This window comes from Epinephelus fuscoguttatus, linkage group LG16 (genome assembly GCF_011397635.1).
Source record: "Epinephelus fuscoguttatus linkage group LG16, E.fuscoguttatus.final_Chr_v1".
In the NCBI taxonomy this organism is placed as follows: domain Eukaryota; kingdom Metazoa; phylum Chordata; class Actinopteri; order Perciformes; family Serranidae; genus Epinephelus; species Epinephelus fuscoguttatus.
Window position 1 is genome coordinate 24,584,039 of NC_064767.1, and position 18,371 is coordinate 24,602,409.

An 18,371-nucleotide genomic window follows, 5' to 3' on the forward strand; every position below is an offset into this window, starting at 1 on the left:
ATTATATCAGTTATAAAACATCTAAAATAAAATACAATATTTGTTCTACTCAGTGGAGGAACAGTGCATTTTAGTTTAGTGTGATAGGTAATTTTCTACAGCAGCAATTAACACATGATGGTAACATTTTCAGCCAGTGGTCCTGATAAAAAGCATGGAATAATATTTGAAACTGCATAGATGTACTTGAAGTGACTCATTAAAAGGCCTTTTTCACAGCAGACATAACATTAACGAAATGTCTCACTAAGTGATGACAGTGTGACAGTGAGCCAGCCTGTACAACACCAGTTCCCCAACACTGAAGCTGCTAAATTGAATCCTTTAATTGTATAACTTACAACTTTGCTTCCCCTACTGACATGACAAAATGTCGTCTGTGAAAACGGACTATTTTCATGAGGCACATGTCTCAAGGGAGCTTTATCACTGTGAAATCGAGAAGGATCAAACCAAGTTTTCCCTCATCATGTGATGGGTCATATATTTCTAGAGTGAAGAAGGATTTTAAAGTGCAAGAGCTCCAGGTTATCTGTGAAGAAAAACAATGTGGGATCAAGATTTCACCATCCTTCATCATAACCTCCCCTTCAGCTCTCTCCTGTAAGCTCAAAAACTTGTACACTTCAGGGCTTAGTCAGAAACATAAGCCAGCGTGTTGTAAACCTCATTTCTATTATTCCTCTTATCCTCCTGTGTCCAGTTTCATACAATTTAAAAAAAGTATGATGTAAATCCTCTCTCTTCTCACCATCAATATTTAATGCAGCTCTCAGCATGGAAACAGTGTGACAGGCCACTGCTGATTGGCCAGTGCATGGAGGAGAAGTGAAACTCTAAGCCAGTAAAAAAAGGTCACATTCATCACTGTGTATTTAAGTACTTAGAGGTTTTGTTAACATTTTTTTATCTCATTACTCAGCATTTGATTAGAGACTTTTTCATTTGCATAAATGAAAATAAGGAGCTGTTTGTTGTTATAATCCAGAGAGACACATCTATTCCTCTGTTGCAGAAGTGTTATAACAGCCAGGAGAAAACATAACCTTTATGAAATCGGCACCCTGTCGTCCCAGGGGCCTCTATGATTTCTTAAGGGTATATTTGTTATTCAGCTGCCATTATTGGTAAGGTTGACACACAGCTGGAGGGTAGCCAGAATCTCTGTGGATGACAGGGCCCGCTGCTGCTATTATGTGTCAACATCGTGAACCAGTTAGCTGCCGAGGCAAACAGGTCCAGCTGGAAGAAAAAAACTGGCATCCTCGGTCTTCTTTTCTGGCTACACTTAACTGCCCTGATTTCCATTCTTAGATGTTCCCTTTTTTAGTTTTGCTGACAAATGAAAACAAGATAAAAATATATGATCAAAGTTCTGGAAGCGTCCATGCAAAGTCCCTTCTCCGCTGTGATGCTATTAATATTAAAAGACACCTCTGAAATATCAGGGATATGACACTTCACAGATGCTTTTCAGCTTCACAGAAGTTCACACAGAATCTGTTATGGAAATTGTTTTTCATTACGCATAGATAATAAACTCTGTTCTTCTTATAGCTGTCGAATAGATGTAATCACTGAATGGAAACACATTAGACATTCACAGCTACATTGTTATTATGAATAGAACATGCTTTTATGCATTTAACAAAAGCACTGGATGTCATTAAAATGGAAATTATTGTACATCTCTTTATTTCTTTCCCATACACATATTTAAATCCCATATTAAATCATTCCTTCAAAATCTGGCCAGTGTTCTTGACAGGTAAATCCTCCTGCTTTTTGTGTCTCACACAACGTGCACCTCTCCACTCACATGTCTGCACTGCATATTTTTTTGCCCAATTTGCCAAAAGGGATTTGGAGTAATTGGTCACCCGGTGTTGGCGAGGGGAAACTCAGCACTGTGCTTCTCCAAGTCCTGAAGGTTGTCTGATATTCGACACTTGAAACAAGTGGTTTCTTCCTCTGAATATTTATATCCAATTATTTTCGCTGAGTTGTGGGGTGTGAAGACTTGGCGAGGATGAGATCTCAGATGAGATTTTGAGGTTACTGTAATGTCACTCTGATAGTGTTATATAACTGACATTAACATTGTCAGTATTCATGTGCTTATTGGTCAAAGGCATGCGGCCATTTGCCTTTTGTCTTGTAATTAGTTAAAATTTTCTTAGCATTTCACAGCTGGATATCACTCTCAGATCTGATTATGTCACTTTTAGTGAGATGATGAATTGGAAAGACATAAGAACGTGCGCCATGGTGTTGCATTCCCAAGAGTTGCTTCATATGTTTCAGCATGATGATGTTTCAACCTGTGATGGGTTTCGTCAGAAGTCTGAACTCTTGGGAAAACAACAGCAGAGTAGAGTTCCTTTTCCCGTTCATCTTTTTTTTATTCATCTTTATTTTTCAGCACCTAATAAATGTGAACGTGCCTTCTTTGTATGAAACATGAGGGAAGCCGACTGATATTCTTTGAGCATCACACACTGCAGAGTTGGAGGTTTCGCTGCAGAGTGGTTGCAAGGGAGAGAATGGCTGCAGCATCCATTCGCCCCTCCTTCTCTTCTCTCCTCACTTCTTCTGCTCCTGTCAGTTTGTCTCACCTCTTATACATTCAAGGCAGAGTTAACTGGGGCAGTGTGTATGTCCTGCTAAGTGTCTACATATACGTGCTTTTAATGCCAAGAAAATAAGACTGCTGTGCACCACCACAACCTGAAATGTGCATTTCCATGTTCCACTTTAGTCATTTCCTGGGCACATTAATAAAAGCAAATCTGCACTACAACTTCAAAAATATAATCAACACTCCCTTAACTCCAGCAAAATGAAAGCACCGTGTTTGCAGTAGCAAATGAAAGCTGTTACAGAGTTGGCAGTGGGGAATGTTTGTGCTTGAGGCCTCCTGCATTCCCATAGTCCCAGTGTGTGTGTCAGGATATAAATAGAGCTGCTCCACCACCAGAAAGCGGTGCTATAGGGTGGTTGCAAGTCGTCTCCTCAGTGCAGCCCAACCCAACCTCCAGTCCTGGATGACCCCTCAGTCCCTGGATCACTAGCATATGGAGCCAAAGTTGCAACAATGGACTTGTTGTAAAGCCTCATACATTTTGCTGCAGTGTGTGTTATTCTTTGGCTTTGCTGGAGTGGGCGTTTGATGCACATGCACCACAAGCTGAAATCACATGCATTACTTGCAACTGAAAGCACATCAGGATTCTTCAAAGAATCGCTTGAGATTCGGTGTAATTATGCATTGTTTCATTTTCTGCACAGAGATAAAAAAAATCATTCCAGTTACAGGATTTAAAGGCAGAATTCTTTTTATCTTCAGAGCTGCGGCTCAGGTAGTTTCCTGTGTGCATATGAATGATGCAAAAAGATCAAAAAGCAATATTAATGACAAGGACCAGCGGGTATATTTCGGTCCAGTGCGTAGAGAGCGGTCTTCAGGGGATAGTCTTGTTCTGCCCTGATACACTTCTGACTGACAGCTTGGCTGCGTCTTCTGACAATTGTACAGTATGTACCTTTTCGTGTTTGGGAACAAATTAAAAGCAAATAAAGGAGAGAAAGGGTGGGGCATTACAAGATGTGATTTCCTAAACCGTAGGTGTGCTTCAGCCGGCCTAGTGCCAAAGTGTCTGGAGTCAGCAGATGCATTCTCATTTTGCTGTAAGTACAGACCTTGCTTGTGCATGCAGGATGTGTCATTTCCTGCAAGTGGATGCTCTTACCTCTTAGTATTCAACATTTTTTACATCATAGCAGGCATGTAAATCACTCCCAAAACCCTAAAACTGAGACTCATTTATTTACAGGCTGCAGATTCTCCACAAGAGGGAACTCTCCGGTCATTGTTGTGACCATTTCAACCTGCACCACCTGCTGCAAAGGAAAGTAAGAGCAGCAGCAGTGGCTGAAAAATGCAGCGATTGTCAAAACTGCAGTTCCCTGAAGGGCCACTTGAGGTTGGCTCCCCCATATTATACCCAACTTTACAACAGAAATGAACTTGTTAACAGCCTGGTACAACAATAGTTTTGGTTTCTATCGCTAATTTAGTCATTCATGAAATCTGTGCAGGGCTGAATCTTTATATAGCTCACCCATTTACATTTTATTAAGGCTTAAAGCCATGCATAATTAAGGGTGTAGCAGCTTTAAATGACAGGCTGTCTGTGGATAGTGTCCGTGTGCTCTCAGTCAGACCCCTCTCCTTCACAGCTACAGCCTCTTGTCCAAATTAGGTAACTTCTGGCTCTAAAAATCTAAGATGGCAATGGCCAAAAGGTCGAGCTTGTCCACAAACCAATGGGTGATGTCATGGTTGCTACATCTATTACTTGTATACAGTCTATGGATAATACATGCAAAAGTTGAAATGTCACTGGCATCACCTACAGCTATATCAAGTAATTGACCCTTTGCTAAGTCCCGCCCCCAGACACAGACTGGCCAATGTAGCATCGGCCGGCTGAGACCAGGGTCTGACAACAACACAGCTGTGCTCCATTGACTCTAATGCAATTGTTTCAGATTTCCTTCATTTTCAGGCTGGTTTTGAGGATTTGGAGCTAAATGTTGTGCCTGGGGCACGTCATGTATTAATGATACTGGTTACCTGGAGAGGTTGGAAAAAGATATACGTTTCTTCCCTGTTCCAAAACCAAAATCAAACCCTGAAAAGTGTAGGGTTAGCTAGCTAGCTACTGAAGATATAGCCTACTGAATGTATACACATGCTGCTTTTGCTTTTTAATGATTATAACAGTGAAAAAAAGATCGACCCTGTTGTACAGGAACCAGTGAAGGGAAGCAGGGAAACTTTGCTGATATTCAACCAGCTGTGTGTCATCGCAGTGTGCGCAGATGAACGCTGTTTGACTTCCTCTTGAGATCCCTGCCTGTCTGGTGGCAGAGGTCCAGGTGCTGGTGGCAGCACAGGAGTGAAGCCAAACACTGTTCATCTGCACACACCGTGATGCCACACAGCTGGTTCAGTATGGGCGAAGTTTCCCTTTATATTCATTGTCTTCTGTGGCGGTCAGCAGTGATGTGGTGGTTCACTTTTACACTGTGATCTGTAGCCTATAGTTGGGCTTTAGCTTCTAACTATCTTTGTCTTTTTAACCTGTTGTTGGTGCTGAGTCAGTTTGACATCCTGGATATATCCTTCAAACACAGACTGTAGACCCCTCTGTCTGCTTCTCTCTGGAATCACTGTTTCATTTTTCAAAAAGCATGATAATATTTCTTCACTGAGTGCAGTTAGTTACAGTGTGGGCTCCATGCTTACTCCGACAGCTTGTCGGACCATCACAAAGAGGCGGGGCTTAACGAAAGGTCAACTGCTCTAACAGTTTAACACTGCCACCTACAAGCTATCAATGTTATAGCTACTTTTTCAACCTACAAAATGTGCATTTAAAATAAATAATACAATTCTCACAGATGTTTGGGACCAATGGCATGAATAAATCATAAGTGTGAATAATAAGTGTGTTTAAGTGTGTGGGCGAACCCTCTTATTAGAGTAAATGCGCTTTTGTTGTTTTGCTGTTATGTTACTTTCATTATTTTTCTCATTAATTCTTGAACCTTTACAGACACTAATGTGTTATGTTCTGATTTATCACATGCATTTAAATGAGAAGTTATTTTCTGTGTTGTGTGCATTAACTGTTAATGAGGTGGTTGAATATTTAGCCTGAAGGGATAAAGGCCAGCTGATTTCATTATGCTATGTTTCTAATGAGGCTTACAGTTTGTTTGCCCAGAAGCAGTAAATATTTTGATTTTTATATGTAAAGGTGCAGTTTTATGGTGACCACTGACCGTTATACCATGCTCCTGATTCAAATGTTGTTGTTTAAATGTGCTGTATGGAGGCATCACCTTAAGGATGATTTGCAGTGCACAAATCGAATAAGGGTGGGGAGTCAGTGTCATTTGGCTCTCAGTTCTTCTGTTGTTGTGTTGTGAGTCTGTTCTGTAATAGGCTTTTCTGGAATACACAGCACATCATACAAATTGAACAGATTGCATACTTCAAAGCAGGGATTCTGATCTGATCACAATATCTTTTCTTACAATCACATTATGCAAATGAACAGACACAATTTCTATTCAGCACTGATCCTGAATATGGCGGATTTACACTCAAACCGGCCAACATCCTCAACAGTTACTTTCAATTACTGTACGAGCCCACAGGTAATTGTGTTCTCACAATGTGCATCCAATAAATACCTTGCCAGGAGCTGCCTTCCCCTCATCTTTATTCAGGTGGCTCAACTTGATAACATGGATGTCGGCTCAGTGGCTCTGCAGCGAGCGGTGCCTGCATGTCGGATATAATTACCCTTCTGTTCAATAAGAATTACAGCTGTTGAATAAAACAAGTGTGTTTTCTTTCAGTCGCCCTAAACATACCCAATTAAATTCCCTCTCCTCAGAGAGAAATATGCTGCCTGTAGCAATAAACACAAAATATTCTGTAGTACTGGGATAAATGTGGAGGCGGAATCACATACATTTTTCATTTTGTTCCAATTTCATGGGCCTATGTATTGTTTTGTGCCAGCTATTGTGCAGTTAAACCAAAACCTTTTATATATATATACTGCAAATTTTAGAACTTTGTTGGTCTTCACAGATTGTCATCATAAATCAGTGTCCTTCAACAGCTAACAATGTCCCCTTTTTTATGAAGTGCCACATACAATGAGTCTGATGTGCAAATCATCGCTTCTTGTGCTCAAAAAAAGCACTTCCTATTAATCAGTACGGATATCTGTGAGTCTTTTGTTCATCTCAAACCCCAATTACTGCTCCTCTGTGATGGAGATAATGATGGACCTCCATTTCAGATTTCAAGATGAGACTAAAATAGTGTTTTAAAGTAGCAAAAATTAACCAGCGATCTTTCTTTAAAAAAAAAAAAGACCCTACAGATAATCACATTCATTGCTATTTTTCTGCTCTTCTTTCCAATTCACCCAAGCTGTTTTGTGCATGAAAAAACACCTTACAAGTGTCCACATCTCCCAGCCTTAATTGTATTCATTTGTATTCATTCATTCAAGTACACTTCTATGATAAATACATGTTATATAATCACACGTGTTGCTGCAGGGTGACTTCTGAGCACAATACCCATGACCTACGACTGGATCAGCTAGTTACCATTGGCATTGTACAGCAGTGGCTCTGGATAATTCACAGAGAGAAAGGAAAATAATCCACAAAAGTCAGATTAAATAATAATAAACCAACACTTTATTTAAGACACACTGATATTGTACAGTTCATGGATTCACTTTGTATGCTAAAATGAATTTTACAGAAAACCTTGGTGCCCCATGGCACTCCTGCGTTAAGTATTGGTATTGTAACACTAAAATACTCACCGGTGCATATGAGTCTACACCACAACAACTGAAGAGATATGTACAGAAACCTTGGATTCCAAAATTTTCCAAACGAGTTACTTTTGTCACCATAAATAAATCATGTTGGTGTGCTTCCATTTGAAATCCTTGACACATTTACTCCCTGAACAGAACTACTTCACCTGACAGCTCGCACCCTTAAGACAAACTGTATGTGCATGACAAACACTGCTGAACAGTCGACGGGTAAAAGCTTTGACATCAATCTGTTTAACATATCCACAAACAATCAAACATCTTACAGTAAGAGAGACCCAAGCTTGGCAAAATTCAAGTTCTCCTTTTCCTCAGCAGACAATAAGAACAATTTCAATGCTTCACAGTTTACACAAAGGCCAAGACTGGTGAAAAGAAAAAAAAAACTACAATCCCACTGATCTATAACATACAATATTAAAGATCAGTGAAAAACTCAGATGATGACACACTCAAAGCTAATTTTGCAAGCAGTCATGACACATTGCCACAGGCAGCTCACCTGTACACAGTGTTTTAAACAAACTTGTCACCACTAAACTAACAGAGCCAGCAGAGCAGTGAGGAGTGACACTGCACTCTGGTCAGGCCTTGAGTCACACTGTAGCAAACAGCATTAAAAAAATGTTACATTCAAGACTTCATAAAAGGCTGCGACTGTGTCTTGATGTTGCGATGTAGCAGAAAAACATGAGGTCAGAACTTCAGCTCCACACAGAGACTGAGACATAGTTAAAATTCATAACAAATGCACAAAATAATGTAGTGGTGTGCTACACTACACATGTGGGTGTCTATTTGTGCCAAACAGAATATTAAGTGAAATTAATATTAAGTTAAAATTAAGTACTTCTGTTAAAACATTTTTTCTCTCAGATACAAATAATTTTTTAAAAATACACAGAGGAGTGCAATGCCAATGTCATATAAACTTGCAAGTGTATATCCACTGGATTAAACTCCAATTATGGAGAGTTTTCCTTGGCTGATGAGCAGATTAAAAACTGATGTGGTAGATTATCGTAACTGGGATGTTTTAGTTGCACTCCTGCTGCTACGCTTTAAAGTTTCAAGTTTCCCCAATGCTCCTCTCTGGTGCAGAATTACTTTTAATTATTACTACTAAAATTTTGTAAACCTTCCTCATGTCAAAAATATACATTTCTACATTCAAATTATGTGAATACAGTAAAATAGTTTCTTTTCGACATCTTGAATTTTCTATCTTAGAGCAGATCATCCACATCAAAAGTATCATTATTTTTCCATTAGAATATCTCATGTTTTACAGGTGAAATCTTTGGAGCCATGTCCCTTTTCTTTCTGAGAAAATTCCAAACAGATATTTTTTTCCTGTACTACTGCCTGGCTCCAGTACATGTGCAAACTGAACTTTCTTTATTGACAGTAAAAAGCAACAGGGCCCGCCAGCCCTCTGTGGTTCCATTTTTAAGCTACCTCTACTTCCCTTTTCAAACAGTCAAGCACACATTAATCATTCAGACAAATCAATAAATTATAGTGCTTAATATCACATGTGGACAACTCTGAAATAGCACTGCAATGCGTTGAGAAAATACAGATATCTGCAGACGAATACTATCCCTCACAATGAAATGTGTAACAACGTGGAGTCCAAAAAGAATAGTTAACACCTCCGTAAAGATGAGCCAAAAATGCTACCAAACAGACTGTAAAAGTACGCTCGTATGTGCGAAGGAAATAGTTTCTTCCTGATGAACAAAGCCTGCTGTTTTGTAATCTTTGTATTCAGAAATGTCATACTTCCAGGAGATCTTCTTCTGAGCTCAGCCCACTTATTATTCATACAATGTCTATTCTTTCAGATGCTTTGTCCAGGATCGACTGCTAGCTCTCTTTCAGTCATCCGTGTGACACACATTATGCAATGGAAAAAAAAAAGGGCCTCTGAAACTTTCAAAAAACTTCTCAAAAGATCAATAGGAGCCAATCCAGCTAGTGTTTCAGAGCATACCTATCAACAAACTTTGATTAGTTTGCAACAAGCACTGTTAGAAAACACGTCATGGTACATTCCTGTCAAAGTTACACCTGAAAAAATTAAAGTTCTGAACTCAAATGATGGTTTATGACTTGAGTTGTTCTGTGCTTTAGCTACATTTCGGCTCATCTTTAACAGATGTGCTAATTCTAAATGGTGCTATACTGTACATCTTAAAACATTTACCTGATTATGTACACTCCACACACCTGTCAAGCATCTCTATTTATAAGGTACATACATGTTTATAGACTATTTTGTGACAGACTACAGAAAACTGTCCTATGTTTCAGCTAGATTTAAGAGACCAATTACTTTCTAAAATGTTCCTAAATATGCAATAAAATAGCACAGCTCATAAAGGTGCTTGTCTCCTGTGAGTCATACAGCACAAGGCTTTTCTTTTATTACTGACTTTGTCTTCATAGTCACTGTTAAATTATTCATTTTATCCCTTATTAATTTCTGCTGCGTAGCACGATATTGTCAGTACTGTGGTTTGATAAGTGAAATTGTTTGCTTGATCTGAATAGTCTCAACTAGTTTTACTAAAATTTGCAGGGCTGAGCTTTGCAGAATGCCTACAGCTGATCTACTCCTTCTATCTACTTATATTCTGGCGTGCATTACTCCCCTACGTTCATGTTTTCATCCTTCATTGGACATTTGCTCTGTCCGTGTTTACTGGATCATGGGATCGTCATTGGGAGAGACCAGAGTTGGAACGCCAACAAACGGCTGGGGTTTGCCCTCACTGTAAGCCGTGGCTCTGTTGGACACGGTGGTGAAGGACAGGTGGTCGTGCTCCAGAATGGCGAGGCGGTCCTGCGGCTTCTCCTTCTTCAGGTAGAACATCTTCCTCAGCTGCTTCAGCTGCTGCAGCTCGCAGAAGGTCTCCAGCACCACCAGCATGACTATCAGACCCAGGATCAGGTAGACTGAGGAGACAAACACACAGGCAAGGAGAGGGATTACAAAAATGGCTCATGAGTAATTAGCTAGAAGTACGATTAAATCTCACCATGGCAAAACCAAGAAACAAGAAATACCTTTAATATTCCTCAAGATTTAAGTATGTTTTAGAACTTAACAATAAAGTTTTTTCATATGGCATAAACCAATTAAGACTAATTAATCGGTTTTTTTTTTGGTTTTTTTTACACAGTAAAACTCATAAAAACATTGTCCTGTAAAAACACTACTAATGTACTTCCTCACTATTGTTCCAAAACCTGTTGTGTATACGCACTGACACAAGAGGGCAGTGGCTAGCTAACCACGGTGACAACAACAGAGTGTGTGCTTTGGAAAGTGGTGAGATGGGAAGAGAAACAGTTTGAGGCAAAGCTGTAAATCCCCCACTGTCATGTAAATGTTAGCTGATTGGTGCCAGGAGTTAAATCTTTCACTGGACTGACTTTCACTTGACACAAGCCAACAGTCTTTGGCAGCATCTGACATGAAAAATCCCCCTGACACTCCCCAGTAATTCCAGGTGGGTCTAGACCGCTGCAAACTACATTAACAGTAATACTACTACTGTATAAGCCTTTTACTATTTATATACAACTTATATAAATAGTAGGAGTATTACACACTATTAGTGGCATGTTGAGTGGCATTTGCAGGAAGTGACATGTATTCTGCATGCTAGGGCTGCACAATATATCAAGCTATCATCCTCCTGATGTCAACGCAGAGACTGCACTATTGCACTCGGGGATTTTTGAGTTAGTTTATTGTAGATACTGAAATTTCTAAATTTAATACAGTACCTCAAAAATATATATCCGAAACCATTTTCAATACCACAGTACAATACCACAAAACTGACATTATGGGGAATAGTCTACAATTTTAACGACTCTTTTTTTGGTTAGTATCAGAGCACGCCAGAATGACTAGTGGCTGCACAGTTAATAAAAATATTACTGAAACTGCAATATAGCCAAGTGCAATATCCAAAATGTGGGTGCATTCATTCCTTCATGGGGTAAGAGGCGGGGTACATCCTGGATAGGCCGCCAGACTATCGCAGGGCTGACACATAGAGACAGACAGCCATTCATGCTCACGTTTACACCTACGGCAAATTAAGAGTCATCAATTAACCTGACATGCATGTCTTTGGACTGTGGAAAGAAACCAGAGACCCCAGAGAAACCCACGCTGACAAGAGGAGAACATGAAAACTCCGCCCAGAGGGGCTCCCCCACACCGGGTTCGAAACAGGAAACCTCTTGCTGTGAGGCGCCAATGCTAACCACTGTACCACCATGCCGCAATGTGGTGCCATTTTAGGTAAAATGTGTCAGAACATACCATTATAAATGAAGCACTGTGGTGCTACAGAGATACCCCGACCTACAAATCATATACCAGATGTAAGGGAACGTGTTCGTTTGGTTGAGACCCCAGTAAAATCACATTATCATCATTTTTATGTTTCATAGAGTGAAAATGGAATGCAAAAAATACCACTAAAATTGCCTCTCACATCGCAATATCTATCACAATAATTGCGATTTTTTATTTTTTTTTTTGCATACTGTGTAGCCCTAGAAAACACTAACAATGAGACAAAGTGAGAAAACACAGCTGGTCTTGATGTATCAATACATCCAGTGTATCAATAAACACATGACAAAGGAGAGAATCAGTAGAAAACTGGACCTAAATGTGGTTTGTTGTGTTTTAGCAGTATACTGAAAGCAACAGAAAGGCACAACTGAGTACAACATAATATCTAATTATTTATCACAAATAATATTTCATATTTTTTCATATTTTGCAGCCTGACTGTATATTGCATTTTTGCATTTGAGCACCAATCTCTTCTTTGGACTCACTTAAGAAGGCAGAACATAATGAATGTGCACAGAATGGCGCTATTGCCTAAATGCAAATTGAAAAAGCAGTGACCGCTTATCACCGAGCACACTAGCAAAATCAAGACAAACAAAACACAGCAAGACATGATTTGTTCATTATTTGTGGCCAACTACGTCTTGCATATCTGCTCTGAATGTTATTGCAGAGAATGATATCACTTCCGATACCGACATGCAATTTTTGACGGAGGAAGTCGCTCGAATGTGTCTTGTGTTATTTGTGCAAACAAATACATTCTGTCACAGCCTTCTTGCCTCCTACAGACTGACACATTGTTCCTACTGAATGACGTCTCCCTGGACAAGTGCGCACCACACATCCACACACCCGCCCACACACACACATTGGAGTAGCATTCGACATTCATGCACACCCACAGCTTGTCAAAAATGCATGAGCTCAAATTGAATTTGACTCTTTCTTTCTTTTTTTTTTAAAATTCTAGTCACTATTAGCTCTGACAGCGCTGCTGACAGGAAGCTGCACAATCACCCAGAAAATGCAATCAATGCCTTGCTGCTCTCTGTTAGGCCATGGCTCAATTTTTATCTCCTGCACTGCATGATGTTGTCCCTGACTGATTAATAGGCCTTTAACTGAGTGGAAAAATACACCTTTGTCAGCAGCTTTAAAAAAAATCCAAGGTGTGGAGAAGGCTGCTGATATTGCAACTGAACCCTTTTCATTTTTTACAAGTTTGCATAACATATGCTTCCTGTTGTAACAATTTCAGTAACACTGTGTGAGTAGGGCAGGTTATTTATAACCTTTAATGTCAATATGCTGCGGTGGTTAATTAATTTGTTTGTTTTAGTTTTGTAATAGCTGTCTGTTTTGAAATCAGTAGTAATAGTATATCAATGGCAATACACTTCCTACTGTATCTGTCAAATAAACTATAATCACATTATAGGCATGATTTTAGGCAAACTGAGATAAAGTCATTGCGACCATTTATAACACAAGCTAGATCTGAGGCAGCAACCTGTAAGTCAGGGTCAAGCTAAATCTTTTCAACCAGTTTATGAGAAAAAAACTGAATCCTATCTATGTATTTGTTATTTTCAAGCATATGTTTACCATGTTGCATGTAAACAGATCAAAAAAATAGACCCAGCTGATTTTCTCACGCCCAGGTAGATCATGACATGCTATATGTGATACTCTCAAATCAGTAAGTCATTATAACATTAATTATGAGACACTGGGACTATTTAAGGGAGCAGTCTGTAGGATTTAGTGGTATCTTGAGGTGAGGTTGCCGATTGCAAACAACTAAACTAAATATGCTTCAACCCTCCTTTTCCAAGCGTGTAGGGGAACCTACGGTGGCCCTAAGGTTGCATAAAAAAGCAAAAGGCCCTACCTAGAGCCAGTGTTTCCCCAATCTGTGCTACTGTAGAAACATGACAGTGCTCCATGGAAGAGGACTCCCTACCTTTGTAGATGTAGATATGAAGTGCTCATTCTAAGCTAACAAAAATATAACAATTCTCCTTTTCAGGTGATTATACACTAATGAAAACATAATTATGAATATTATATTCCATTGCTGCCAATAGATCCCCCTGAATCCTACCCACTTCTCCTTTAACTTGAACAAATTGAGACTATCACTCTACTACGATACATGTATCTACGCAAATGACATAGGATTTATGGGGCTTTATTTGCTGGATTGCTTCCTGTTCTTCCAGCGCAAACAAAGCAAGATGTAATATTCTCTCTGCAACAGAAGTGTTAGAGGATATGAGAAATGGGATAATGAAACACAGGCACTAACAGTGCCACTGCTGTGTGCAAGTCACCTTGTCTGTAATATATTTTGGCTCACAGCATGTATATAATATTTATGTTGATTGATATAGTGACATTAGAAATACCTCAAGACGAATGAAAATGGACAGGAAGTGGAATTAATCTGAGCCCTTTCAGCTGCCACCACCTTGCCAGGGAAATACAAGCTCCAAATACAAATAATCTTCAGCACTCACCAGTGATGCCCACTTTGTAGAGCTCCCTGAACCTCTGATTAGCAGCCTCTCCAGGTACGTAGTCACCCAGGCCAATGGTGCTGAGGGAAATGAAGCAGAAGTAGAAGGACTCCAGGAAGTTCCAGTTTTCCTCCAGCGCTGAGAAGATGGCGGCGGGGATCAGGAAGAAGCAGGAGACGGCCAACGTGGCGAGCAGAGTGGCATGAACGATGGCCACCAGGGGCTTGGACAGGCCCCAACGCCTGTGGATGTACATGATCGGCCTCCGCGTGCTGAACACCATGATCCTTTGCACCACCGCAGTGAGGAAGAGGAGGGTGAAGGGGATGCCAATCACTGAATAGATAATGCAAAATGCCTTCCCACCATCTGACAGTGGTGCTGTGTGGCCATATCCTGTAGGAAAACAAGCAGGACGGAAAATAAATACATGTAAATGTGTGCACTGCATGCCATCTCACCCTAAAGGTTTTGGAGCTCAGCCTATTTCCTGCTTTTTTAAACTTTATTTACACAATATAGGATCCTGAGCATACACATTCTTTTAAAGCAACGCCCTGTTTACAGACAAACAAACACTAACTAAATATAGCAGTCATGACACACAATAAAAAAGGTGCAGGCTCAATTGAAGCAGGCGGACAGGTACAAGATGATGACAGAACAGTCTTGAGGTTATGTCATCTTAATGCGAAGGAGGTGCTGCTGTAGAAACATCACATGTTCTCGTGAGGTGCTGCTTACAAGCATGTTAAAAATACCATGGGTCACTCACAAGAGCATGCAAATGAGGAAACGGTGGCAGCTTTTCTCGTGATTTGGGTTGTTAAAATCCCCAAGAGTTCTCTTTCAACCATCCACTTTCAACTTCTGCTTGGTATTCATTAAATACAATGCAGCTACTTCTCTTTGAGTGATACCAGTGCACAGCTGCACACTGGTTCCCGTCCATTTTGTCTCTGGTGAGAGTTCAGATTAATGCCATCAGGTGTCAGGTGCTGTGTTTTGTAACTGATGTAACTGCTGTGGAAAAAAATGCGGATTAAACTCATTCTGAGAGTGCCACTGATGACAGAAAGACGTTTGAGTCTGAAAACCAGAAAGAGACAAAGCTCTATCTGATCTACATGTCTGTCATGTATGAGAAGTTTTATGCAGCCAGGAAGCCACTGCTGCACACGTTATCCACATAATCTCGTATGTTGAAACTTCCGAGATAACTGCTGCCGTGTGGTCAGACTAAAGTTCTCCAGGTATCCTGCCTGACAAGCTTCAGCAAGCTAAGTCCTTTTGAGCCTAGATAACAGAAGAAAAAAACACCTGAGTACACTGCTGTGCAAAGCAGCATGGATGCCTTAGGAGAAAATATACATAACTGTTTGTTTAAAGGCATTGCCTAAATAAAATGTTATTGCCTGGGGGGGGATGAAGATGATAGTGTTGACACAGACATAAAAGTTTATTGGTTCTGTCCTTGACACTGGATACAGGCCTGTCTGTCAGGGATACAGCAATACACTGTATATTTAGTAAAAAGGCTGGTGATTTAGTCATGTTATATTTATCAAACGCTGAACTGACTTAAGGCAATGGTCACTGTGCCAATAAAAATGTAAGACAGAAACCACAGTTTTGGTCTCTGTAGTAAAATAACCAGAATACATGCACAGTTTTTAAATTGAGGATACAGATGCAACCAGCTTTAAAGCCTGGTTGAAATGTTGGGGTATATAGTGTTGTAATATGTATCAATAACTTATCTACTTGTTAATTTACCCTACAGCTTTCACATTTTGCAAGACATATTTAGTTTCCACCACTAGCCTGGTTACATTCAGTAGGCCATAGGTTTGTGTGGCCTAGCAGTGGCTTACAGGTGCCAAAACAGGAGTCCACTTTACAGAAATGCTGGTTGAAACACGTTATGTCATATTCTGCACACCTGATCAGCTGCAGCATCACCTACACTGTCCAGCTCGAGCCTATCATTGTGTGACAGCACTTACCTGTGGTGGACAGCACTGTGCTCGCAAAAAACAGCGCAGACGTGAAGTCCCAGTTCCAGTTAGCCGATGCGTTATTGAGGATGGAAACCCCATAATTACTGGCGTCCAGGGCTTTCTTTAGAAAGCTCTCCAGACGCTCCTCGGATAGACACTCATTTTCCTGGAGGAACTGTTTTTTAATGGCCCTCAGCTCCTGGCGCAGGAGGTCTTCATAAGGCAGCTCCACCGAGGAGAAGACAACAGCTCCGAATATGAGATACAGGATATACCCCAGGACTAGAGATACAAAATACCATGTCGATTTGTGACTCTGTATCAACCGCACACACGAATTGCTGGCTAGAGACTGAAGCATTTTTCAGCAGGGAGCCTTTATCACCTCCGTTTTAACGCTACGGGTTTTATATAAATATAATACTAAACTAATGTGGTTAATTAAAGCCGCCAAGCGCGTTATATTACCGAAATATATCCCAAAGAGAGGGATGTTGACACGGACAAAGCTTGAATGAGGATTCTCTTCCCCCTCCACGAAACCTGCTGTGGCAGTTGGGGCGTTCAAGTGCAATCGGAAATACCTAAATTGTTCAATGGGAGGACCAGGAGGTTTACGTTTTGGTCGTCGTGGGTGGACAAATATGTGTGCCAACTTTACAACAAAAAAACCAAAACTTTATATTTCGCCTACAGAAGCACATGCAGCCCTGCTTTTTAGCTCTGTGTAGCCTAAAATATTGATTAGGCTACTTCTCATTCCTGTTTGCATTCAGTTTATTCATTAGCAATTCCTGTCTACCACAAAATTATATACTAATTTTAATTGTGAACTTGCTCTGTGGTTATATGATCTTATGGAGCGATGTATGAGGACATGTTTTTGTTTGTCAGTTTGTTTTCTTCTCTTTCCTTCCAGAAATATTTGGTCATTTTCTTTATGTAGGAGAGTCCACCTCCATATTATGAAAAATATATGCTTTGTATTCTTGTGTTCCCAGAAAATAATATATGTATGCAATGTACCGAGCCTTTCAAACCAATGCAAACTTGAATTATACAATTTTATTTTTTCATTTATTGTGACTTGCAGCATTTATGTCTCCTTTGTTTTACTTGTTTATGTGATTTTCTTTTTTATATATAGCCTATTTAATGAGTGTTGACAAGGGGAGCCTGTAAGATTTTCATAGGCGGTGACTTTTTCTCTGGAATTATTGTGCATATGACAATAAATAACTTGAAACTTTATTCCTCTTTCTCTCTGCTGCTATATCACACTACACTATAATAAATAGATATTCTAGATAAAAAATAAACACACACACACACACTGGAGTCCGATTTCTTTTTCCCCCTCATCTTTTTATTTCAGAAGTGTACAATAATCAGCAGTAGTTATCAATGGGTGAACATATATTACCACAACAGTAGCCTACACTGAGTATCATCTTATCTTCCCATCCCTACCCTCCACCCCAATATTCCTGTGCAAAATATGTATACATACACACATACACATACATGTATCATACACATATACATGCAAAAGCAACGAAAAGAAAAATTAAGTAGGCTAATGATATATTATGTCCTGGAGTGTAGTTTCTAAAAATAATAATAAAACTACAAAACCTTTGTTAACCATAAGTTAAAGGCTCCTGAATTTAGAGTTCTCGTATTTCCGAGCTTCAAGTGATACTGAAGGCAGCAAGTGATGCGGAGGCGACAAAGACGCTGTGACGTCAGAGCTTGCCTCTCTCCTCCCAGGTAGTCGGGTCTATTTTGACGTCTTTCGCTTTCTATTCAAAGATACTGTGAAAACGTCAGAAAGCCATTGTCGCTAGTCTCCTGGCCTGTTATTATGTAACCAGAGATAGTGAAGATGAAACGCCCTGATACACAGAGTATAAAGCAGATGGTGGACGAGCATGGAGGATGTGTGGAGACAGGTTTATGACTTTCTCCTGTGGAGATCTTTATGTTTTATTTTATTTAGCAGCATAGTTTTTGTCAGTGT

General features: G+C 39.9%; 1 protein-coding gene across 1 annotated transcript; it reads right to left on the reverse strand.

Annotated features, from left to right (window-relative positions):
* Nucleotides 1-9,355: 9,355 nt before the first annotated feature.
* On the reverse strand, nucleotides 9,356-16,938 carry kcnk1b (potassium channel, subfamily K, member 1b). The gene is made up of 3 exons (XM_049600769.1): nucleotides 16,358-16,938; nucleotides 14,352-14,747; nucleotides 9,356-10,403 (listed from the first exon to the last, which is right to left on the reverse strand). The coding sequence occupies exons 1-3, from the start codon at nucleotides 16,710-16,712 to the stop codon at nucleotides 10,147-10,149; spliced, it is 1,008 nt and encodes a 335-aa protein (XP_049456726.1). The 5' UTR covers nucleotides 16,713-16,938; the 3' UTR covers nucleotides 9,356-10,146.
* Nucleotides 16,939-18,371: the final 1,433 nt, after the last annotated feature.